We start from the raw sequence: 25,429 nt of genomic DNA, 5'->3' as shown, positions 1-25,429 counted from the left end.
ATAGATCATACGTTCGAACTATTGTGTATTGCACTGTTCACACTTTTTGATTCTCTGAATCTGGTGTATCGCATACTCACTCTGTTTTTATTTATTTCCAGTATTCCAAGGATATACTATTCCAAAAGGCAGTGTGATACTACCCAACCTGTGGTCTGTGCACAGGGATCCTAAAATTTGGGAGAAACCAAATGAATTCAACCCTAGTCGATTTCTGGATGAACATGGACAAATCCTGAAAAAGGAAGCATTTATTCCATTCGGAATAGGTAACCTACAATACTTTTTTTTGTCTACAGTAAATGCATCAGAAAGGGAGCGAGAGTCAGGCTTTTAAAAAACGGTGCACTCTACTTTTTCTTACGCTCGTTCACGTCCCGCTGTTTTGTGTACTAAGGTATAGGGCAGCATTTGATTATAGACTTTTAATACCATCCATTTCTGACATGAAGTACTCATATTACAAAGATGTGTCCCTAGTTCTTCTAATCGAAGCATTAACATAACATAACGTGTATTTGTAAAGTGCATGTTCACCCAGAAGGGTACCTTGACGCTGAATAATTGATGTTTGTTACCCAACTCAATGGTACTCATGTTATCGACCTCAGAAGAATGAAAGGCTGATTGGCCCCACTTGGATTTGAACCTGTGACCATGAGGTCAAACACAGGCCCCTACAATGGGCGTCTTAGTCCACTAAGCTACCAGACCTAACAGGCATTGCCAACATAGGTCCTGAAGAGCCAGATCCTTATCAGATTTTCAAGATAACCATTATCTGTTAATTCTTTGCTTTTATTGTCATGTATCTAAATTATTCGTATGTGGATGTGTACTTTATTATGTGGATATCCTAAACATGACCTGAATCTACCCCTCTCAGAGCTGTGTATGACACCCCTGACCTTGTCCATGGCATGTCATGAGAATGCCTTTTATGTTTGCCACATCATTTGATGTAGTTTTGTCTCACTGATTGTATGATGCATGTAGGGTTTGCAAACCGCGATCTAAACAAAAAGCACCTTGTTTCCTCGAAATCCGTCATGCCTAACAGTACACCATTGCTTCTGTCAGATTCAATTCTTCTGGAGTCTAGCTGCCACACTTTTAGTTAGAATATAGAAAGAAAGCATCAGTTTCTGCTTTCTGGTAACCACCAAATTATTCTGACTATTAACGGCCTTAATATACAAAGCTCCAAACAGTTTGTGTAACACAAATATCCCAAGAATTACCAAATTTACCCCACACCAAACAGGGCATATTTTGAGTGAGGTTCTGTCTTTCTGCCGAGTTATAATTGCGTTCTACTGTTTATGCTGTACTGGAGAAAAGAAATTCTTAACTCACCTATTTGTGAATGTTCACTTTACCTACGAGGAAAACCATACAAATGCAATGAATGTTGCTGTTATCATTGTTTTTATAACTCCAAACAAAGATGGGATTAAGTTTCTCCTCAAAATAAGTGGAATGTCGTAGTTAAGTTTTTTAGGGGGTGCTCATTGATTTTTCTGGAAACAAAAGTTCTAGTAAGAGCTAAGAAAGTTAAAACTCATGTGCCTCACCTAAAACGTCTAGATGAGCATTGCATCTCATAGCCAAATAAACACTCCAGTCCGCAAGCCATCTGCTGCTCACCGCCAGAACTTGAAATGTGTGAGTTCTTGTAACCTGTGTCTCACCACAGAGGTCTAGAGCTCTATATATGAAAACCCAGACAAAGGCCTTTCCTTTAGGAAATCAAAAAACACTTCCATGAACAGTCTAACTGGTCCTCTGTTCGTATCATACTGATTCAGTTCATAGTAATATTGCGAAAATCAATGAAAAAGCCTCATCCTAAGAATTCCTTAAATCGGTTTATTGAAAACTTTGAGATTTGAGACTGTTAACTTGCATGTGTTTCTTTTTATGAACTATGGCCCAGATCTAATAAGGACTATTGGCCTTGCGTGGTGCAAGTCGTCACAAGGCAACTTCAGTCCTTAAGCCACACAAGGCGTGAGTTACGCCACCTTGTGTGGTTTTGTCATAAAAAAGTAATGTAACGATGCCTCTTGTACGGAGTTGTGTTACAATGCGTCTGGGAGGCGTTCCATGGGGGGCGCATAGGCGTTTCCATGCATCCACCCATGGATTTTGGTGCTTTCCCAGATTTACTGAAGCTAGTAAAACTGGGAATGCGTAAAAAGGCCACCCAGTGGGGCATAACAAGGAGAAAAATCTAGGGGCCTCATTTATGAAAAGTGACGCATCGCTGCGTGAAAACTGCGATGTGTCACTTTTCGCTGCGCCCTCCTTGCGACACCAATGATGCGTCATACTGTAAATATGACGCATCATTGCGCAAGGAGTTACAGATACGTCAGTATTAGGATCAGATGGAAAGTGCATTCACCTTTAGTTGAGCAGCCTCGAATGATGAGTTGATGTAAAAAGAAGCATTCCCTAATTAAAACAATATTTTTTTAAACTTTCAAAATATTTTGTCTTTTTCAGGTCGTCGAGTTTGCATGGGGGAACAGCTGGCGAAGATGGAATTATTCTTAATGTTCGTGAATTTATTCCAAAGTTTCTCTTTTGCCTTAGCTGATGACTCCAAAAATCCAGCCATGGAAGGACGATTTGGTCTAACTTTGGCTCCCTATCCTTTTAATGTTAAAATCACTAAGCGGTGAAAGGACTGTGTTGGGGAGAATAAGCAAAAATGAATTTGACCGGATTAAAATGGGTATTTTTAATAGACACTTTTTTTTATAACTTGATCTTTTTCAATTAAGCTGCAAATGGTTTTTTGTGTCCGAGACTTTATTTCCTGGAATTATGAGGCTACTTTTATTTCCGTTGTCTCATTTTCTTATAAACGTAGCCTTATTAACGTGAAACCAAAGATCTGTGTAAATATTGGAAGCGCCTTGAAATACGTTTGTACTTTGTTTTGTTTGCCAGATGTACTTTATACCGTTTAGCCATTACTTACCAAGTCTAATGTTTGCTCCTGATGTTGAAACAGGTTGGGGCCAGGTCAGACTGAAGTCCCCAAGGTTAACAGCTCCTTACACAGTCCCTTCAGCTCTTGACCACTGTACATGCAGTGGATGTGGGCATGCCCATTTACACTGCAAAATGGCCGCCTTATAACTTCCATAATTCCAAGCAAAAGTGTAGATGCTTATCCAAAAGATGCCCCACTTTAAACATAACGGCATGGGAGAGTTCTGCTGCCCTCTGGAAGTTTTAATAGCGCCCGGCACGTAAATTGACTTTCCAATTTTGACTACTAACATATCGTGAAGGTATGGAACTGTAGAGCTAAGAATAGGAAAGTTATAGCTCTCTATATGCACCTAACTTGATGATATGCTTATAATCGATATTGTGGAGTTGATATTTGTGCATGGCGAGAATATTGACCTCCATATTGTGAAATACAACCAAAATGAGCCAAGTACAAACATTTCTTTAAAATGTGCTTTGCAGTCACAGGTGCATGTTTTGGGAGCTTGACACTCTATGTTACAGTTGACATAGTTTGAGTGGTAATGAAACCAGTGAAGTGACTAACACAAGTGAATATGCTTGGCCAGCTCACATGATGGGCGGCTTTTTGACCTCCTTTACATCCTATAATCAGACAAATACTCTCAAGAGAAAAAACAAACGAGGCGGCAAAAGGACTCCACCCATGATTGGACCTGCATGTCCACATTTTAGAATTATGACCAGGTCAGTGACATCAGCCACGTAGCACAAGATGAAACCCTACTATTCCTGCCGCCCTGCCTGATGAACGGCCTTTAGGTGAACAAACATATGTTCGTGTATGTGTACGCCCTGACACAAATAAAGCACGGGTTAAATCAAAGTAAACACAAGTGGGTAGAATTTCAAGCACATTCAATTATTTCCTTGCATACAAATACTTTCAACAGAACTGGATTTTTTTTTATCTTTCATAAATCATTTTACTCACAACTTCCACGCCCTATACTTAGGTAAAATGTGCACTGCGCTTGTGCCTCGATGGGTGATGTACTCGGGCATCTGGTACGTTCACTATTTGCACCTGTAGGAGCTGTGTTTTGAAGATACAGTGCCTCTAAGCAGATGTGCAGTGCTTTTAATAGGAGGCTGCTTCTGGCCAGGAAGGGGTGCTAGGACGGTGCCACCGAATACCTTTTATTTTTCCGTTCAAAACGCTGTACTGCTCTCTCTTGATGAAATTCACCGATCGGCGGCTTCATGTCAACTGTGTGAAGTTTAATGGCAGTTCTTCTAACGTACAGAAACAACGCGCGTTGCATATCCTGTGCAAAGCGTGGCACCTACTGGCTGAAGAGAGAAGAGTGTTTATTTTCTAGGGTGATGCATTTGTTTAGGCATCGCTGACTACATTTTCATGAAAGTAAATTGAATCAAAGCAAACTTTTTGTGGTTTTGACACGATGGCTATTCAATCCGAAAACGAATGCAGTGAGAAAGTGTAAATAGAATAACTGTATTAAATTGAGCTACTTAAAGGCTATAAACCGGTGTTACTAAAAAATACATTTTGGCCCTTAAAAAAAATGCAGAAATTAATCCGATATCTGAAGAGTGGAACCTAATTTATTAATCGCCTACCACCAGAACTAGCTGTAGCAATGAATGCTGTTCGGCGTCGCTTACCTTTACATACAAGTAAGACGGATTGGCATTGCCTATTTCATTTTGACTGATTTTTTAAATCCTATTAAGGCTTTCACTGTTGCCAGACGCGCTGCATGCAGTTCATAATTAGCGGAAGTTTTGACACAGTGTACAAGAATATATTTAATTCCAGGTGAAAACGAAAAAAATCCACATTATATGATTTGAATAACGTTTTAAATACTGCCAGTCTTGCTTACCATGGTTCACATTCAAATCTAATCCAAACAATATATCTGCAATAAGCAAATGTCTGTTAGTAGATGTGATATTATTTTCATTCTTGGTAATTTCAGCTCCACGCTGCTTTCCATGCAATAGGATGTTGATGTGTTAACGTTTTGTGTAGTGTGCTTCCCTCTAGTGGATAGAAGCGTTAACTGCTGCTACCGGTTCCATTAACGTTAGGTAGCTATTAATTGTTACTACTTTCACTCAGGTATGCAAAATATGGTAATTTGTGTTATCAGAGGCTATAAAGTTAGGGTGGCCCGATTTTGAGAAGCAAAAACCGATACAGGGTAGGCATAAAAGTAGGACTAAAACCCTTAGCCCTACTTGTATTTAAAATTAAGGAAAGCATCGGGCTACCGGGACAGTCTGGGGAAATCTGGGACGTCTGGTCACCCTATATAAAGTGCTTGAATTGGTCAAAGGATGTCGGTTTGTAACTTGTAAGTAAAGGGAACACAACAACATGATTTTGTATGTTCAGCGTGGAAAATATTCTGACTAGAAAGAGGAATCCCAAATCTACTGATGGTGAAATCTCACCCCTCAGATAAAGTGTGCTGCTCCACATATGAATAACGAATCTACTAGTGGTAAAAACAAAAAAGCTCTTGAGGGTGGATCAAACACAAAAAGGAAAGAAAGCCACTATTAAGCGCATAGACTTAAGAAATATGGGGCAATCCTGTAATGCTGGGAGACCGGGGCAAGTCAGTGATCAAATAGAACAATGGTCCCCGCGGGGTAAGTGCAAGCCTAAAAGTCGGTGGCAATTCAAAGACAACTGTGAATAAACTTTTGTTTGCAAAGAATACAGTCAACGTTTTTCATTATAAAACTATATCAATAATGTGCAAACACATTGCTTCATAAAGAAGTGCTCCAAAAACCAACTCCGTGCAAGCGAATGAGTGAATTGAAGTGCACAGGTGCTACATACAAGGCATATACAACACTAGAGGCTGATATAGATTTAACTCATCAACTCAAAATCAGAATACGGCATGTAGAAAATCACGATTATAATCAGTCCTCTAGCGTAACTGTCGACATTTCAACCCTATTAAAATAAATTGAAATGATATATATATATTATCGTTCTCCACTTCACCCATAGATCTAAAAAGGCGATAGCTGTTGTGTCAAAGCTCAATGTAAACTGAAGCTCAGCTGATAAATTAACTCCCCTTCCTGTCTAGCTATTACTCATGGTGTGAGCTGCAGCACAATGCGGTGTGTGTTTGCAAAATGGAGATGGGGGCTAAGACACATAAGAAAGAAAAGCCCCCAAAAGAGAGCCCCCCTGCCCACTCTATGTACCACCAGTATGGAAAAAGCATGTGCAAAGTTCTTGAAACAGTGGGACTCACTAGCAAGGATGGAATGTGAGTCAAAATACAAAATGGTACCTTTGAATTAGATGCACTGAAGAAACAAAAGGGTCCTAAAACAAAATTGAACCTCAGCAATGGCCAACATGTCTTAATTGGTTTGATGAAATAAACATACATAAGCTCATTAGCCATTGGAAGGACAGAGGTATAACTTGTGTTTCCACTTCCTTGGTTGTTCCCCCAGATAACCAAAATAACCAAGATGGAAGAGCCTGAAAAGTAGGAGGCTATAATGAACATCCTTGGGTTCCCATGCTGCCTGCAGGGGGATGAAGGGGCCTGTGGTGCGCCTGCAACATAATTCTGGTCAGTACTGGCTGCTCATCCAAGAGGGAGGACACAAGAAGGTAAAGTGCTTGCGAGTGCAGTAGCTACCCCAGTACCTGGAAAGAGACGAGGGGCACAGCACGTGAGACAAGAGGCTGATTTTGTGACTCTGAAAAGTTGTCATGGGGCTTGTTCACATTGGGCATCGGTAAAACTCCCATCTGAAAGAGAGCAGAAGCCCTTGGAGAAGCGATACATCCGTAGTTGCACATGGTTAAACTGCCCTGAGCACGCTATTTAACGTGTGCTTCTGCTGCTTTGCCTCTGAATATTTTTAACACACTGCACTGTTTTTATTCATTTCCTAGTGTTGCTTGTGTTTTGGGCTCATTTGACTTCCTCACTTCACGGACAGGCTGAACTCTGATTGGCTTGCTTTAACCAATCAGACGCTCAACCGGGAGGAGCCAGTTGTGCCCCCCATGTCATTTAATGCCTGCTGTGGGGCGGACACGCCAAAGGCAAGCTTGTGTGTGCCCGTCGGCGCCTGGTCGACGCCAGATGTGCTGCCCGTCTGGTTTGCGCAAAAGATACCTACTCCCTAGACGACCCACCTGCTATTAGTAAGGGGATAAGCCCATGTGCTCTCCACCTCTGCGTCTCACTGACGGGCCTTTTCTTCTGCATGCAGTGCGGCTTCAGCTCTCTGGCAAACGCTAATTTTCCATCCCCCTCCCACACTCTGCTAAACTTCTCAGTCTGAACTGCCGCTCCCTAGTAAAACACTTCACCCAAGTATTCGATTTACTTCACGACAAGGCACTGGATGTTCTTTTTCTCACTGAGACAAGGCTCTCCGACATCACAAAGGCAGAACTTGGCCTAGCCATGCCTCAAGGGTACAATATTGTGACACTTTATAGAGGGACCCGGGTTAGTGGCATCGCAATTAACTTTAAAACTGGCTACACTTGCATCCTGATCAAAGAGGCCCTGGTGGGCTGCGAGTGTGCATGGTTTAGGATCCTCCTCAATGCTAATTAAACTCTATCTGGGCTCCTAATTTATCACTCTTCGGCCGTCAAAAGAGGTCAGGGATGCACTTATCGCAACATCTGGTATACTTGCCATCAGATCAGCCAATTTCAGTCTTATCGAAGACCTTAACCTACATTTGGATGCTAGTCAAGTCTGTGAAATCAGCAATTTCTTAGCTGATCTTGCTGCCCTGTCACTGACATAGCACGTCCCTGGATGCACACATTCTGCTGGACCCTGTTCTCTCTAATCTGCCCGCTCTCATAGTTAATCCACCTATTCTTATGAGCTCGCCTGACCATTACTTGGTAACCATGTTACAACTGGCACAGTGCGTAAATCAGTCTTAAGGCGCCCCTGGCATAAACTCGATTCCGAGCAGTTCCGCACCCTCCTCCTGAGCCCAACACCCAGTCTTCCCGACAATCCGGATGGGACGGAGATTACCCTCTTCGAGTGCTTGACACACTTCCTTGATACTCTCATCCCCGCCAGGTGATCCCAGAGCCGTAATATCCAGCCTAGTCTGTGGTATAAGGACAACTTGGCCTCAATCCGGAAAAGCTGTAAAAAGCTGAATACACAGTACTGTGTAGCCATTCAGAAGGAACGAGCTGCCTACTACGCCAATGAGATCAGAAGCAGCAATAATCCAGCTAAACCGGTCTTTTCCCTTCTTAAATACCTAAATCCTCCAGGCAACCTCAAGCCACCCCTCCTTCAAATCAGAAATGCGAGACCCACTCTACCTTCTTTATCAAGAAGGTCAAGGACATTTATAAAACCTTCTCCCACACTGAGACTAGGGCTGGCCCCTCCCTGCGGTCCCGGGATACTCCGGCACTCTGTCTTCCTGACGCTCTCTCAAGAAGTGATGCGCACAATCTGCAATAAAATTAAATCGGGATCCCCTGCAGACCCTCTCAAACCTGACCAATTCCAGAAATTTCTACCTCAACTTCTTTCTTCCTTCTGCAAACTCATCAATCTATCTTTGTCTTCTGCGGTAGTCCCCGTTGCTTGGAAACATGCCAAGGTGGTCAGAAGCTCTGCCCTGGGTTGGCTCATCTCCTTCCTAGCAGAGCGTACTTTCCATGTGTCTGTCCTCCGCTTCTGCTCCCAGGTACATGCTGTCCACCAAGGGGTTCCTCAGGGCTCAGCTTTAAGCCCAACCCTTTTTAACATCTACATCCAACCTTTGGCAGCAGTAGCTAGGAACAGAGAATTAGCTGTGGTATCCTATGCGGATGACACACAGCTGGCACTAGCTCTACCTGATGACTCTGGGAATGATGCATTTAAGTTTACGGAAGATCTAACAGCCATTGCAGATTAGATGACTGCTAATTGCCTCCAACTTAATACCAACAAATCAGAGATCTTGTTGGTTAGAGTGAAAATAATCATGATTGTATCATGGTCCATGTCACAGTCCATGAACAAAAAGAAACAGTTCCCCATTGGGTGCAAAAACCCTCCAAAGTTCCTTGAAGAATTGTACACTGTATTTTAAGTGTAGCTACCGAATTGGGAGGACGGGATTCAGCTATTACGATTGGTAGTTGCGAGTGAAGTGAAATATTGATTTTATAGAGAAAGGTATCCAGCTGAGACAGGTACTTCGAGTAAAGTGAAAGAGATGGTGAGTGTAGTAATGGAAGTGTGTCAGCTTAAAAACTGATTAGACTAAGTTTGATTTGAAAGTCAGAGCAACACATGGGTGAATCACCAGCTGATTATTCAGACTAGTTAAGGATGTGTTTGAGTTTTATTATGGTATTATTCTCCCTACAGAAGATCAAGAAGCTGTGGGTGCTGACTTTGTAAGTGGACTGTTACGGAATGTTCAGAATCAGTTGAGAATGAATAGTACTGGATTGCAAACCAAGAACTTAGCTGAATTGTTAAAAAGTGGACCATTGGATACAAGTACAAGTGTGTAAGAAAGACTCTAATGAATCCAAATCAATAATGCAAAAAGTAAAGAAAAAAGGAAGAAACAAGATAAATCAAGAGTCAGACCAAGGAGGCAATGGGATCAGAAAGGAAGGGGAACAGGCTGTCTGTTGTGTCAGGTGCGGGAGAGATGATCAAGAGACCCCTGGCAGATAATGTTTTAATTGTGGGCTATTGGAAAAGGGACTGTCCAAATCGTGTCTGTGGTGTCTCTCCAAAGTCCCGCTCTCTTTGTCCAAATTACCCAAGTTACTAGGAAAGCCTGAGAGTTGCTGATTATGCCAAGAATACCTTTATCCCTGATCAGAATGGCCCCAACATGAACTTCACCATTAATGGGAAACCCATTTCTTGTCACATTGATACTGGTGCCAGCAGGTCTGTCCTCAAATCCTCTGAATTTCCTTTCATACCTCTGTCTGGCTTGTCCATAAATGTAGGTAGTGCCGTCAACCAGAAAGTTCCTGGCCATGCTTCAGACACTGTTTCTGTTACACTGTGTCTCATTACTGATAAACCAACGTTTTAATTAAGTCCCACATCTTTTGCAAACCTACTACGAACATGATCTGGCAAAATGTACACATGGTAGCCAAACACTCAAACTTTATGACCCTGTGTGACTGCCTATATAGCTTCCTTACTTCTTCTCCATCAAAGCCGCAGAAACACCAGCTGATGCAACTAAAATTTGGCCTGATTACATTAAAAGGCCACAGATATGGATGGCTGAAGAGATCTATGGAGCCAGCATGTTGCTTATGTAATTATCCAACCGACTCACTAATCCACATCATGTGTATCTGTAAAAAGCTCTCTCCGCACAGAAAAGTTTGGTTATGGCCGATGTTTAGAATCCTCAACAGTTCTTCTTGTAATGAGGTGCTGGAAGTCTGCCTAAAGGGATAATCCACGTTACTGATGTCAAGATTATTGACATTTCTGATAACTGTAATAAGCATTCTAGGTCTCTATGATAACAATTAATTTTAAGGCTGGTTCAGTCAGGCTGTAAATTGCTGTGGTATTGCTTTCTACACCTCGATCTTCGGTATTTGGCTGGCACCCTTCTGTTAATTAACTTGTGGACTGGGCCTTCATTATAATAAACGATGTATTTAACGGCCTTGCACTTTTTTAACCTCCTTTGTTAGGTTTTATGATGTAACAGAAGTGCAAATTTTAACCCAAAGGTGTTTTATATTCTATTTTGTATCAGTGTTTAATGCTTTATACTGCTCTGAGTTTTCTCGAATGAGTTTCTCTCTTTTTCTGTTGAGTGCTGCATTTTGACTTGCCCACCACATCTTAGCCATATATCATATTTTAATGCAGAAAAGGCAGAACTCAGAAAGAAAGCGGACTAGATGCTCTGAACTGCTGTCTGGGGCTTCTTGTGGTTGCTGTTTCTTACCGATTAGTGTTGAATGTGTTTTATTGTCATAATCTTATGTTTTTGCTATGGTAATGTTTTAAGCCGATGACAGCAATTATTTTTATTAATTGTGCTAAATAAAATCTATCAGACATTGTTCCTGTTAAACTTGGTCTCATTACTGAAACTTTCTCAATAAGTCCCAAATCCTTTGCAAACCTGCAAGGAAGATACGTGTTTTGTAAAAGGAACTGTACTTTTTTCTGTACTAATGATGGTGTTTTCTTTAATGTTCCCCCCACATCATGAAGAGAATGATTTTGCCTTTCTTTGTGAGTCAAACCTGCCTCATATTGAATACAGTCCCACTTCTCATGAACTTAATAAATTGCTTAAACAGGTGCCTTCTAAGTTGTAGTCCACAAGTGCAAAGAATGTTTGTTACATTGCAACCTGCCAAGATTAAGGTGAGCCCTTTGAAGAAGCTACCTGCCATTCCAATACCCCCTCTTCTCCGAAGTTGTAAAAGGATTTATATCCTTAATTTCCCACCCCTTCAAACAGAATTATTGTGACCACTGCTAGCCACAGTAAAGGTATGTAAGGCCAACTTGTACCATTTTGTACAAGGCATCCACGCTAAACATAGCATGGTGATTCCAGCTTCCCCATAGCCCCTCTTCCCGTCACTGTTATTTCCTGCATCACAGCCACAGTATAGTGGATTACCGTTGTGGATCTTTTTTCTGTCTTTTTTAGGTCAAGCCTATTCAGCGCTTGTACTGTTAAGCGAACTGTTGGCTATACTTTGTGGGGTCTGACTCCTCCTGCGCTTTGAATTGGCTTTTGTGTGTGTCATTAAAAATCGTAGCCTGCTAATGGTGGTTGCATGTCTCACCTTTTCAGAGAAGTTCACTCTCATCGAATATTGCCGCAGTACGAGCAGCGACGCGCACGCATTCCCTACGTGCAGTCTGGTGCATTATTACTGCCGGCAGTTCCAATCATGCTTATAATTTTTAAATGCTTTTGGAAGCAAGGCACGCTTTAACTATAGCAGCAGCGCGCCTTCCTTTCTTTTTTTGATTTTTTCTGGCGGGTCCCGAGATTGAATCAATTACGTACCTTTAACTCTGCCCACGACACACCATGTAAGGTCTGATCATGACGCATGTAGGACAGCTAGAATGACAACTTGTTTGTCAGTTTCAACTCATAGGCTTCAGACGCCACAGGCTCATTCACTGAAATGGTCCGGTGCCATGAGCACAACTAAAACATGGATGCACTATATTTTTAAAAGCTTTATTGGTTACTGCTTGGGCAGCAGACGGCAGGCATGGGAGGCGTGCGGGGGAGAACAGGGCAGCTTTGACAGAGCACACCGGCCTACCTCGTGGACGCTGCTCTCTTCAAGAAGGGCAGAAAAATCTTCAGGAAGCTTGGCCCTTCTCCTGTCAAACACCAGCCTCCCCACTCTGCTCTGCTTAATTCCTGGTAGCAGCTCGCCTTACACGGCTCCAGATGAAGGCGGCAAGATGCAGGGGCCTTTCGGGCACTGCAGGCATGCAAAGGAGCACATCGTAATCAATTGTTTATATGGTACACAAAAATTCGAAGCAACCACAAGGCGGGCATTATGTATAGCAATTTGAAATGTATAAATATGTAAAATATACGTACTAAATAGGATGACTCGGCAATGCATATGAGTAGTAGAGATTTTTATAATATGTCAAAAACGGAACCGTTGTTTCTTTTGATGTACTCCGTGCTTTTAGTGAAAGTTATGGACATCCTATGTGATTCTTCCCTGTTAAGTCTATAAGCCTTTTTATTGACTTTTTTGGCTGTAATCTGCAACAGTTGAACTTGATAAATCCAGCAATAGCATTTTGCACTCTGTAAGCAGTAAAATAATCTCATGGGTACTATTGGGCAAGAAATCGACAAAGTACTATATGCCACCCGTGCCACCGTCGCACCACGTCTAAACTAACCCACTTGTTTTGCGGGGAACAGTGGGATGAATGAATGTCCTGCACCACCAAGAGCAGCCAGTACTTGGCAATAGAGTGTCACTTCAGAATGACAAGTCGGCATTCCCCTCCCCCACAAAGTGTATTTTGTAAAGTCAGACAGATAGGCTTATTTACCATTCAAAATATTTGTCTGAAGGTTTTCCAGAAGAGGGAGTCATTTGCCAACAAATGAATGTCAGTTCCCTTCCCCCACTGACTTGTTTCCGTCTCTGAATCCACAATCTGGGCAGAAGTCCTATAAAAAGAAGTGGGGGGACTGACCAAGTTAGGCAGTATGCAAGTGACATCGACGCATGCCAACACTGCACATAATGTCACGACTTGTGACATCCCACGTAGCATCACAGGAAGTGACCTCACTGGAAGACTGCATTAGGATGAGTAGCACTATGAAAGAAATAAAATAGTGCTATTTATATTGTTATTTGTGTAAATACTGGGACAAACCAACCCATCTGACATTCTTACAGTGCGTGCACTTATATACAGTTTTAGGCCTGGCGTTTTCAGCGGGTTTACGCCCACACTTTTTGCTTTTTGGCCTCCTGTTTTTGTTGGTTTTAGGACTCTGGGCACTTTACCACTGCTGATCAGTTCTAAAGTGCATATGCTGTCTGTGTTAATTATTATTATGGATTGGTGTTTCCATGATTGGCATATTTGATTTACTGGTAAGTCCATAGTACAGTGCACTGTGGATACCCGGGGCCTGTAAATCAAATGCTGCTAGTGGGCCTGCAGCACTGATTGTGCCACCCACATAATCAGCCTGTAAATGTAACTCAGACCTGCCACCACACAGTGCTTGTGTGCAGTTTGGTTCTGCCATGTTGACCTAGCAAGTGCACCCACTTGCCAGGCCCTAACCTTCCCTTTTCTTACATGTGAGTCATGCCTAAGGTAGGCCAGAGGTACCCCTGTGGGCAGGGTGCAGTGTATGTGAAAGGTAGGACATGCCCTGATGTGTGTGGCATGTCCTGATGGTGCAATTCATCCAATATTGTTTTTCCCATAGGAAAGAATGGGAGTTAATTTATAACATCTTATAAATAAAACTTCCCATTGGGACAAGATAAAAAGAAGGAGTTTAGTACCTATGCCTGAACTCAATATAAAAATACATCTTTTAGTAGAGATAATTTTTATATTGTGTGTTTAAAAAAAACACTTTTAGAAAGTGGGTATTTTCTTGCTTAGCCATCCTGTGTGCCTCTACTGGTTTGTGGATTGACTGTCTGGCTTTTGAATGACAGGGGCTGGGGATGTGCATTCTCTCAGATGGCCACTGGGAGGGAAGGGGGGGTTGATATGTGTCCTGTCTTTCCTGGATGAGTCAGAATACACCTGGGCTGCATTTAGAGTAGGGGGAGGAGATTTCTTTCACAACTGAATGGGCAGGGTCTGCCTTGGACAATGCTGTCTCCACCTCCTGCCGGGAAGCTGCACCAGAGAGGACATAACTGGTTTTGGCTGGGCAAAGAGCTTCTCTGCCACCAGAGAACAAAGGAATTTGTGCTATAAAAAGTGGGGCCCAAACCCCTGAACTTTAGATTACTGCTGAACTAAGGAACCTGCTAGGAAGAAGAACCAGGAAAGCTGGAGGAGGAGTACTGTCCCTGTACTGTGTGCTGTTAGGGTTGTCCTGCAGTGGTTGCTTCTGTCTTGAGCAGGGAAAGCACTGGACTGTGCTTTCATCATCCTGCTGTTAGAATTTTTATTTTCTCCAAGGGCTTGAAGTAGAGCTTGCCTCCTGTTGGAAGTGTCAGGGATAGAAAATAATTCACTGATTACTTCTAGGATTCAAGAGGAACCTTTGCCAAGGAGAAGAGCTGGAGAAACTGAGGAGAAGTACTGCCCCTTTGCTGTGTGCTGTCTGGGATCGGACTGCAGTGGCTGTTTCTGCCAAGGAAAGGACAAGAACTTTGCTGTGTGCTGTGTCACCTGCTTGAGGAAGATCTCCAAGGGCTTGAAGTGGAGCTTGCCTCCTGTTTTGAAGTCTCAGGAATACAAAGACTTCACCCCCAGCTCCCCTGAACATCCTTGTTGGGAGTTCTGACCTGCCAAGTGGTGCCTGCTGCTGTTCTGGGCCTCTGGAGGTTGTTCCTGCTGTTTGGAGCTGGAAAAGCAACACAACTAATAGAGGCTCAACGCAACCGCACTTATTTCTGACGCATCGCTGAAGAAACCCAAGCAGCGCCTGCCCGCGGGTCAAGAAATTGCTGCACGCCGCATCAAGTGCACTGATCTACGAAGTCTGAAATCACAGCACCGATTCCGACGCAGGCCCAGCTGTGCGGCTGCAAAAACCATTGCATCATGTGCCTGCGGCAGGAAAAAAAATGCATCCCCGATCCTCACGCATCGCATCTGGGCGCCATGCCTGCAAGAATGCCAGGATCGCAGTAAGAAATAGACACATCACCTCCCCGCACAGTAAGAACCGACGCATCACCTCCCCTTCAGTAAGGAACCGACGCATAACCGCCCCTGCGTGGCAGTAAGGCACTGACGCATCACCTTCCCTGAAGTAAGGAACCGAAACATCACCTTCCCTGTGACAGCTTTTGTTTGTGCGTGTGACGCATCCAATGTACTTCGTGTTGAAAATTGTCGCATCTGCAATTTGCTTTGAACGGAACTGTTTCTGCCTTTTGAAAGTCATATTATTTTATTGCTGTATTGTGGATTTTTTTTCTAAACTGGTGTGCTGTCCATTTGTAGTGTTTTCACTGTATTACTGTATATGTACACACATGCTTTACACACTGCCTCTGAGATAAGCCTTTCTGCTTGTGCCAAGCTACCAAGAGGGTGAGCAGGGGTTATTTTAGAAGTGTGTCCCCCTTACCCTGACTAGGAAGAAGGGTCCCTACATGGACAATGGTGCAAACCGTTGCCAACTAGAGACCCCCATTTCTAACATACAGGGACTTAAAAAAGTAGATAGCATGCATCTCTTAAATATCTGTGAAGAGATAACAAGCTGTGTGATTTTGTTTCCTCTCCTGTGTATTTGCATTTAAGTGAGAGTGATACTCGATCAAAAGGAGGCCTGATGGCCTCTTAACTTCTGCCTTTATCTTTGGTACAGCTGGAGGTGAAACAAGCATTTGCAATGCAATAGGTCTTGCATTCACGCAACTTTGAGCTATTGCCATTGTAAATTACAATGCCTTTTATTTAGGTTTTGGGTTTTAAAACCTAAATAAAAGGCATTGTCATTTACAATACTAATAGCTTAAACTCTCGTAAATGCGAGACCTATTGCATTACAATAAAGGGACTTCTATAGATTGTAAATATCGGAGGAAGAGACCGGCCTGCAACGTCTTCAAAGTAGTGATAAATAGTACAGTGAAGAAGATGTGTAAGTGTTGTAAATTACACAGACACAAAATGTGAAGTGAGAGTTCCATATGATCCGAGCTATAAACACTAACAAAGTGCCCCAACACCTTTCTCACTGTGATTACACTGTCGCGGCTTAGGAGGAAGAGCGGGAGGGAAGGGCTATTTCCTGCCCTCTCCGTGATTTGAGTGTGCAGTGTGGCATTGCGTAATGTTATTGCTATCTTTGGCTTAATAAACACTCCAGCTGTAGTAGGGCCCTGGCTTCACCTCCTGGTGCAGGACGGGCTGTGCTTTATGGCACGGATGGAGGGAGGGTTGGTCTCGGCTGCAGCTCCAGCATCGTACAGTGCCCCTGCTATAACTAGTGAGCGAGAGGCGCTGCAGTGGTGGTGGTATTGGTGGTGATGGTGGTGGTGGTAGTGGTCCTGGTAGTGGTGGTCCTGGTGGTACTGGTACTGGTATTGGTGGTGGTTGTGTTGGTGGTGGTATTGGTGATAGAGGTGGTGGTACTGGTACTGGTGGTATTGGTGGTGGTACGGGTGGTGGTGGTACTGGTGGTGGTACTGGTGGTGGTGCTGGTGGTGGTGGTGGTGATGGTGGTACTGGTGGTGGTGGTGATGGTGGTACTGGTGGTGATGGTACTGGTGGTGGTGTGGTGGTACTGGTGGTGGTGCTACAGTGGTGGTGGGACTGGTGGTGGTGGTGGTGGTAGTGGTGGTGGTACTGGTGGTGGTGCTGGTACTCTTGGTGGTACTGGTGGTGGTTGTGGTACAGGTGGTGGTGGTACTGGTGGTGGTACTGGTGGAGGTAGTGGTGTTGGTGCTACTGGTGGTGGGACTGGTGGTGGTGGTAGTGGTGGTGGAACTGGTACTGGAGGTACTGGTAGTGGTGGTACCGGTAGTGGTGGTGGCGGTACTGGTGGTGGTGGTACTGGTAGTGGTGGTACTGGTAGTGGTGGTACTGGTGGTGCTGGTACCGGTGGTGGTACTTGTCCTGGTGGTAGTGGTACTGGTGGTAGTGCTGGTACTCTTGGTGGTACTGGTGTTGGTGGTACTAGTGGTGGAGGTGGTACTGGTGGTGGTTGTGGTATTGGTGGTGCAGGTGGTGGTGGTACTGGTGGTGGTGCTACTGGTGGTGGTACTGGTGGAGGTAGTGGTGTTGTTGCTACTGGTGGTGGTGGTACTGGGACTGGTGGTGGTGGTGGTACGGGTGGTGGTAGTGGTGGTGGAACTAGTACTGGACGTACTGGTACTGGGGCTGGTGGTACCGGTAGTAGTGGTGGTGGTGGTACTGGTGGTGCTGGTACTGGTGGTGCTGGTACTGGTGGTGGTAATTGTACTGGTGGTACTTGTCCTGGTGGTAGTGGTGGTACTGGTGGTGGTGGTGGTACTGGTGCTGGTGGTGGTGGTGGTACGGGTGGTGGTAGTGGTGGTGGAACTAGTACTGGACGTACTGGTACTGGGGCTGGTGGTACCGGTAGTAGTGGTGGTGGTGGTACTGGTGGTGCTGGTACTGGTGGTGCTGGTACTGGTGGTGGTAATTGTACTGGTGGTACTTGTCCTGGTGGTAGTGGTGGTACTGGTGGTGGTGGTGGTGGTACTGGTGCTGGTGGTGGTGGTAGTGGTGGAGGTATTGGTGGTGGTGGTTTTGTTGCTGTTGTTAATAAAACAGGCTTTTGAAAACAACCCATCAGGTGGCTTCAGTACAGATGACATGAAACACAGATGTGCTGTTGTCAGCTTCAGCCCATTAGCACACGATTATGTGCTACCTGGAATTCACATGACTTAATTCGCTAATCCTTTTTAATGCCATTTTACTTGGGGTGCGGGGGCTGAAAAAGACAAGAGATAATGCCGGGTTAAAGTGACTGAAAGCAGGAGCCTGTGTTATGAGGCGGCTGTGCTGCTTAAAAAAACACAAGCATTTGCAATGCAATAGGTCTCGCATTCACGTGAGTTTAAGCTATTGGCTTTGTAAATGACAATGCCTTTTAGTTACGTTTTAAAAACAAAGATAAAAATAAAAGGCATTGTTATTTGCAATGTCAATAGCTCAAACTCATGTAAATGTGAGACCTATTGCATTGTAAATGCTTATTAGATTAGTGAGTAGAAACGCTTACTTTAGGCCCGCGCTGCAAATTAATTAAATAAATATGCTTGGCCGCTAAAGTGAAAGCGGACAACGCTGCAAATAAAAAAGAAAAAGTGCTTACCGGCTTATGAAGGAGACCGTGTACCGCCACAATTAAAAGATCGAGTCCTCATGGGAGGTAACACCTGGCAACAGGGAGGTAACAAGGAGGGACTAACAAGCCTCATTATCACTCAGAAGCCAGCAGTTACCAAGGACAATGACACCACCCAATCAAAAATGTGGGCGATGAGAAGGCGAGGCTTCCACAGTAACTCTACTACTGCATGCCTTGCAGAGCGAGTAGCGCATGCGCGCTGCCGCTAGGCTCGACCTAAAAAAGCCCCCTAGCTGCCTGCATATTGCTCCTGAGAATGAAAAGCAGACAACGTGCAGGAGCTGCTGAACGTGTTCCGGTGTCTGAAAATTACACTGGGACAAGTTCAACATATTTCTGTGAGGCCCAACGTTTTGGCAAGTTGGTCGGCAAGTAGTGGGTGGACACCGTGTACCCGTATGTACCCCCGACTCGTGCCCTGGCCACAATGAATGGCACGCCTCTTTCACGGGTTTGTTTGTTGTTAACCAAAAATGTGCCCCTTAGCAAAGCCCTAAACAGTAAGCTGGAAAGGTTTTTTTTAAGCACAAGGGACTAATTCACCACAGTTTAAATGGTGCGTCAAGGTGATTAGGAACTAACTTTAAAAAACTTATACGATGTTTATTTATACTTGACTTGTCTTGTTGTGGAAAAATGAGGAAGTCAATTGTGTTTATATCTGCTTGTAAGCCAGCCATGTTTCATGCACATTATCACTTCAGGCTATTCGTTCTGCCCTGAAATTACACTTTTACACCCATTAGATCTGACAATAATGTTACACCCTGCGCGTTGAGCAGGTTCAGACAAAATTTAATTGTTTGCAAAGTGTTATAGCACTAATAATTCAACAGTCTGCTGTGATGCTAATGAAATTACTTTGTTATGATTTATTTGGAAAATAGTGTGTTGACTGTTGCAATTAAGCACAACAAGGTGAAGGAAAGGATTCTGGCACCATCTGGAAGCCAAACACAAAGAAGTAATCAATTGTGGCTGTCTTTGTGAAAGTATTCAGCGGGGTCACAAAGGATATGTCCTCTGGGCGTACAAATGTGCAGCTCAAAACTCGAAGATTCCTCTTCTGCTCCCATCCCTTACACTACGTCTACCTGCCACTTCACTGTCTGCCCTCTTCACTCTTCCCTTCCCACTCTCTCCTCCTTGCCGCTTGAAAACCCATAAAAGGACACAGTTCATTTTGTCTGGGTTACTGCAGTGCAATGTATTTTCTTTCCTTATTACTGTGATGTGTGCATGTGATATAGCCATGGTGGTGACTCATGAATGTGGTAGTTACGTGGCAGTGTGATGTGTTTGTGATGACATTTGTGGCAATATTTTGTATGTGTTATGCTGTGTTCTGCCGTGACTTGTGCATGTAATAATGTACATCTTGGTCACGAGCATTTTAAAGTGTGCGTTTATATGCATGTAATAGAGTATGTGGCTCGTGACTGTGACATGTATTTAGTGATGTATGTCGCAATGGTGTGTGCATATGATGACGTACATAGAAGGAGGCAAGAGTCAGCATAGCATTTCTGCTCAGCATCTATTTTTCTAAGCACAAGCATTTTAGGGCATACAGTACTTTATTAGTTAACAAGGGTTTTCCATTTTCGGAATCAATAGTAGGTGTACATTATGGTTTCAGTTGCTTGAAATTTAGGCCACTATTAACTAGGCCACTATTAACTATACTTCCAATAATCCAATAAGTGTGGCCAGGCCTTATGAATTATGCAGCATAATGCAGCACATTTTATAATAGTATTACTTTATTATTTAGTTAGGTCAAAAGCTCAAATTAAGGACGCTATATTAAATGTGTTAACACTTAACAGCACCTTTAAATACAGGTGAGGACATAGCCTTAATACTCTTTTATAAGGTCCCATAGTCGAGACCTATTGGCTATGTCTATTTCCATACACAAAGGGAGTCAATACCTGTTCATGTTCTAATTTGGAAGATCTCAATTAACGTGGTGGAAGATTCCCCAAGGGTTTATATAGTCTACTATCTTTTCTCAAGGTTTAAATAGAGATTTGGACATCTTTGTCTTCCCCAAAAACTCTACTTTGGTTCAGTATGATAGGCTGGTTTTATAAATCATCAACATACTAAACTAATGTCAGGTATATTCCAGATATTTTTTAACTGAATTGGCCAACAAAGGACATAAAGCTTCTAAGTAGAAATTACAAATGTGGCTCTCTTGCATGGGATACCTACGTCACAAACGTTCGTGTGGTGAGTACCATCAGAATAAATAGGAGCCCTCTGTAATTCACCTCGCTCTGTGACTATATCACAGGTACGTACTTTCTTGGGGATCGCAGGACGCTGTTGATAGTGGATCATCTAATTCGCTGCACTGCTGCACCCTTTGCAAAATGTTGCAAAAAAAGACACCCTGAAACACTTGCATTGGTCTGAGGAGGCAGAGAGCACCTTTGTGAAGGCGAAGCAGGCTTTGGCTACTGCTCTTGTGCAGGAGCTCGTAGACCATAATGTAAACCATTTACAACTTACATGGTATTGCCATGAAAGAAACAAGTAGGCTTTTGGAGTATTGGTGCAAATTCATCACATCAGATTAGAAAATGCATTTGCATATTATTTGTTTGCCCTCGACCACATAGCAGCAGGGCTCCTGCCAGCCGTGCCTTCTTTTGTTGTATCTGCCCACCTTGTGGAATCCTCTGAGAACATTTTGCTTGCTCCCGTCCTAAATCTAGCTGTCTCGCACTCTTAGCAGTTTTACTCCTTCCCACTAAAACACAATAGCAGTGCACTGCTACATTATCCTGATCCAAGATTCTCTTTAGATCACCCGAGTTTGTTGCCAGACCATGAATCCGTTCTCTTTGATGTGCATCTCCCAAGAGGGAGAACACCACAATTGCCTTGTTGTCATTAAGGATGAAACAAAGCCCTGCACTTATGTTACCTCGCTGATGCCCGATAGCGACTGCGTTTACTATATTGATGGTCCACGTCTTAGAGATGATGCTGGAAATCTAACGGCTGATAATGCTGTGAGTACTGTATATGAAGTCGTTGAATGTAGACACCAGCCATGTGTTCATAACGCTCAGGTGGTTAAACATGAAGCCCTGACCGGAGCGTACATCCTTTCTGCGAAAAAGATTGTTACCATATTCTCAGACTCTAAGTATACCTATGAGTGATTTTGGGTTGCTGTGGATGCAGCGCGGATTCATGACATCCATAGGGACCACTATTCATTTTGGAACGTAAATGAACAATTTGCTAAATACCCTTCTGCTTCCTATCTGAATTGCCGCTGTTTTATTCTGCTACCCATAAACCAGTCCTACATAAAGTGTCCTGAGGTTAGGCTCTCATTGATCAAGTAGCTAAAGAAGCTGCTCTTTCGCCTCACTATGAGGCTAATGTGTATCATTTAAGGCCTGATGTTTTCCCTTTGCCCACTATCCAAGACTTAACCCTATTACAAGAACAAGTTCCAGATGCTGAGAATCAAATTTCGATTCAAATGAATTGCAAAAAGGATCTAAAAGGAGTGTGTCGGGATGAAGTAGTAAAGTGGTAGTCCCGAACTTTCTGCTACCCAACCTTGCAATAGTTTATTCTGGCTTTGCCCATGTCGGGGGGGGGTATGATTTGAACTGTTGCTCCCCATTGGTTTGCACCTTTCCTTCCTTCCATTGTACAATTACTGCAATGCCTGTGCCACATGTCAAGCCCACAATGCTGGGAAAAGGGATTCATTCGGCTCCTGCAGCTCACCCTCCTTCTTGGGGCTCTTTGGCTATCTGTATATGAAGTTCATCCATATACCCAGATGCCAGCCTTGCTCATGTGTTAGAAATTGGTAGGTTTTTTGGCTGGGTGGAGGCTTATCCCTGCACCAAGCGGAAAACATTACAGTTACCAAGAAGCTGTTGAAAGACTTCATTTAGGGACATCTTAAGGACATTGGGGCCCTTGCTCATAACAACTCTGAATGTATTATCCACTTTCAGTAAATGTGGGCACTCAATGACTTTGCTTGCATCGCTGACAACTCTCTTCTTTGGCCAGCCTACATCTGGGCCTATATTAGAGCAAACAATTTCTCTTTGGCTGTCCAACAGCAAAGAAACAAATATTTTCAGTCTAAACTAGTCCATTGCATGTGATGTTGTGGACTGTTATCTTACCTTTTGGCCTGTGCTTATGGAGGGTGTGTTTTTTGTTACTGCACTCCAATTTCTGCTATTCGAGGAACAGGGACTCTGTGTCAGGTGGCACTAGGCTGTGATTGCACCGGCCCAGGAGTGGTTCCATGTGGTTGGTGAATCATGGAGGGGGCATATAATACAGCGCATTGGCACTTGCCCTTCCTGCCACATAAGCAGAAAGACTAGTGGTTTGACCAAGCCTATAGTTAATCTGTCAGAGCCTTTCAGGTACACATGCTGATGGGTGCTTTGTGTACTGTCCTGTGAGCGACAGGTATTCAGAGTCAGGAATCAGCAAGCTCTGATCACACCACCTAGCCGCAGCCCCAAAAGGACAAAGCAATCACAGAGAAACCCTACCAGGTCAATCTTTACTGCCTAGTAAGGGCTGAATTTATTAAGTCCTTGCGTTGCCATTGTGTCAGGCAAGGCGCTGCAAGTCAAAGCAAAGGCTTAATCCAGATTTATCAAGCCATTCAAAGCCACCTTGCATGGCCCAGCATGGCTTGGTAAATCCTGAGTAACACAAGGCAGCGCAAGTCGCTGCCTTTAGTTACTCTGCGCCTGAAAGGTTTTACATGGGTGGAAGGTGGGTGTTCCTATGCATCCACCCCTGCTTTTGCTCATTCCCATATTTACCAAGTAGTAAACCTAGGAATGCCTCACAATTTTATGCCTTTCCCCCAAAGAGGCGCAACAAGGAGAAATATCTTTATTTCTTGTTTTTCATCTTTCTAATGATTGTTTTTGTGCAGGAAGGCATTTCTTCCTGCACAAAACAACCCTGCCTGTAACACAAGCACCCTTGCACCATGGCTCAAGGGTGCCTGCGTTGGTGTTATACAGCAGCACAGAGACAACTCAGGAATGCGCCATATATTAGTAAATATGGCACATTTCTACCCACCCTGCTTCACAAAGCGCAGTAAGTTGTCTCATAGCGTTGCATGGAAGGTGTGTCGCTCTGCCCCTAAAGGTCCACATGCTAAATATAGGCAAAAGGTCAGTGCAGCAAGGCTGTGCCTATGGACTTTGAAAGGTTAGCATGCTTGCTGAATCAAACCAGAATAAAATAGGTATTTCCTTTTATTTCTCTCAGGCAGGGACCGAACTGGCCACACAGCTTGGGCTGGCTCAAACAAAAGAAAGAAAGTAAACAAACGTGTTATTTTATTACCTCCAGACAGTGTGGACGCGTCGAGAAAGTTTAATGGGGTGCCTCTTTGAAGGTGGGACCCCCGGGCAGAGCCTCATGTTTTAAAACATCTGTGACTTCATTCCCCATTTCAAAGTTCCCCTGGGACTGTCCTGAGACCAGGGCCCACACTATCTTTCCTCCGGTGCGCAGTCTAAATATCGAGTTTTAAATATCGATCCTCAGTAATATCAAGTTATAAATATCGTAGGGACAGAATATCGAAATCAAGAATATCGACTACCAGAATATCGACCTGAAGGTAAGAAATATCGTTTTTGCTAATATCGAAGTTAGTAATATCGATAGCCAAAATATCGGTGTTACTACTATCGATATTTATATTAGTGTTATGTTTTTTTAATGTATTTTATATGTTTGTGTTTATATTTTTTGTTAAGTATTGTACTGGTTTTTGAATATATTAGTAATTAGTTTTTAAGTAAATTATGCATTTTAGTACCATAGCGGGTTGTGGGTTTATAGGGGAATAGGGTGGGAAGTAATTTAATTATAGTAAATTAATTAACAATTTTTAGGAATTAGTCATTATTTTTAGGTAAATTTTGCGTTTTAGTTCTGTAGCGGGTTGTGGGTATATAGGGGAATAGAGTTGTAAGTAATTGTAATTAAGTAATTATTTCTTTTTATTTATTGGTATTGATAATTTATTGTTAAATTATGAATTGGTAATTAATTTTTATTAATTGGTAATTATATTAAGTGTATTAATTTATTATTGGAGTGTGTTGTGAGTTTATAGGGGAATAGGGTGGGAAGTAATTTAGTTCTAATTACGTAATTATTAATTTTGTTGGGTATTGATAATTAATTTATTGTTAATTATTAATTGGTAATACATTTTCAAGTAATATTTTTGGTTTTAAAAAGTAATTTTTCTTCATTAATTATTAATTGGTAATTAATTTGTATTATTATTTATTGGTATGTATAACTAATGTATTGTTCATTAATTATTAATTGGTAAATACTTTTTAATAATTGTTTTTGGTTTTGAAAATCCATTTATTGTTAATTTTTATTTGGTAATTAATTTAATAATTATTTATTGGTATTCATCATTAATTAAATTGTTAATTATTAATTGGTAATAATGTTTTATTAATTATCTATTGGCATTGATAATTAATGTATTGTCATGTAATAATTAAATCATTATTTAAACAAATTATTTTAATTATTTGTATGTTATTTTTACCCCAACGCTATCCAACACTTTCCCTACTGTAGCACTCACTGGAGTGGGAATAGTAATTTTTACTTCTACGCTATTCAACACTTTCCCTACTGTTGCAGTCTCTGGAGTGGGAATACTAATGTTTATCCCTACGCTATCCAACACTTTCCCTACTGTTGCACTCTCTGGAGTGGGAAATGTAATTTTTACCCCAGCGCTATCCAACACTTGCCC

General features: G+C 42.8%; 1 protein-coding gene across 1 annotated transcript in view; it reads left to right on the top strand.

Moving 5' to 3' along the window:
• CYP2U1 (cytochrome P450 family 2 subfamily U member 1) overlaps window positions 1-11,127 on the top strand; it is a 203,744-nt gene extending 192,617 nt beyond the window's left edge. The window contains exons 4-5 of the mRNA XM_078676596.1: window positions 102-269; window positions 2,509-11,127. Of these exons, the coding sequence (XP_078532722.1) occupies window positions 102-269; window positions 2,509-2,687 (347 nt within the window). The 3' untranslated portion in view covers window positions 2,688-11,127. The remainder of the gene's footprint in view (window positions 1-101; window positions 270-2,508) is intronic.
• Window positions 11,128-25,429: the final 14,302 nt, after the last annotated feature.

The sequence above is a fragment of the Lissotriton helveticus genome, chromosome 2_1 (genome assembly GCF_964261635.1).
Source record: "Lissotriton helveticus chromosome 2_1, aLisHel1.1, whole genome shotgun sequence".
Lineage (NCBI taxonomy): Eukaryota > Metazoa > Chordata > Amphibia > Caudata > Salamandridae > Lissotriton > Lissotriton helveticus.
This window is presented reverse-complemented; position numbering and strand designations above follow the sequence as displayed.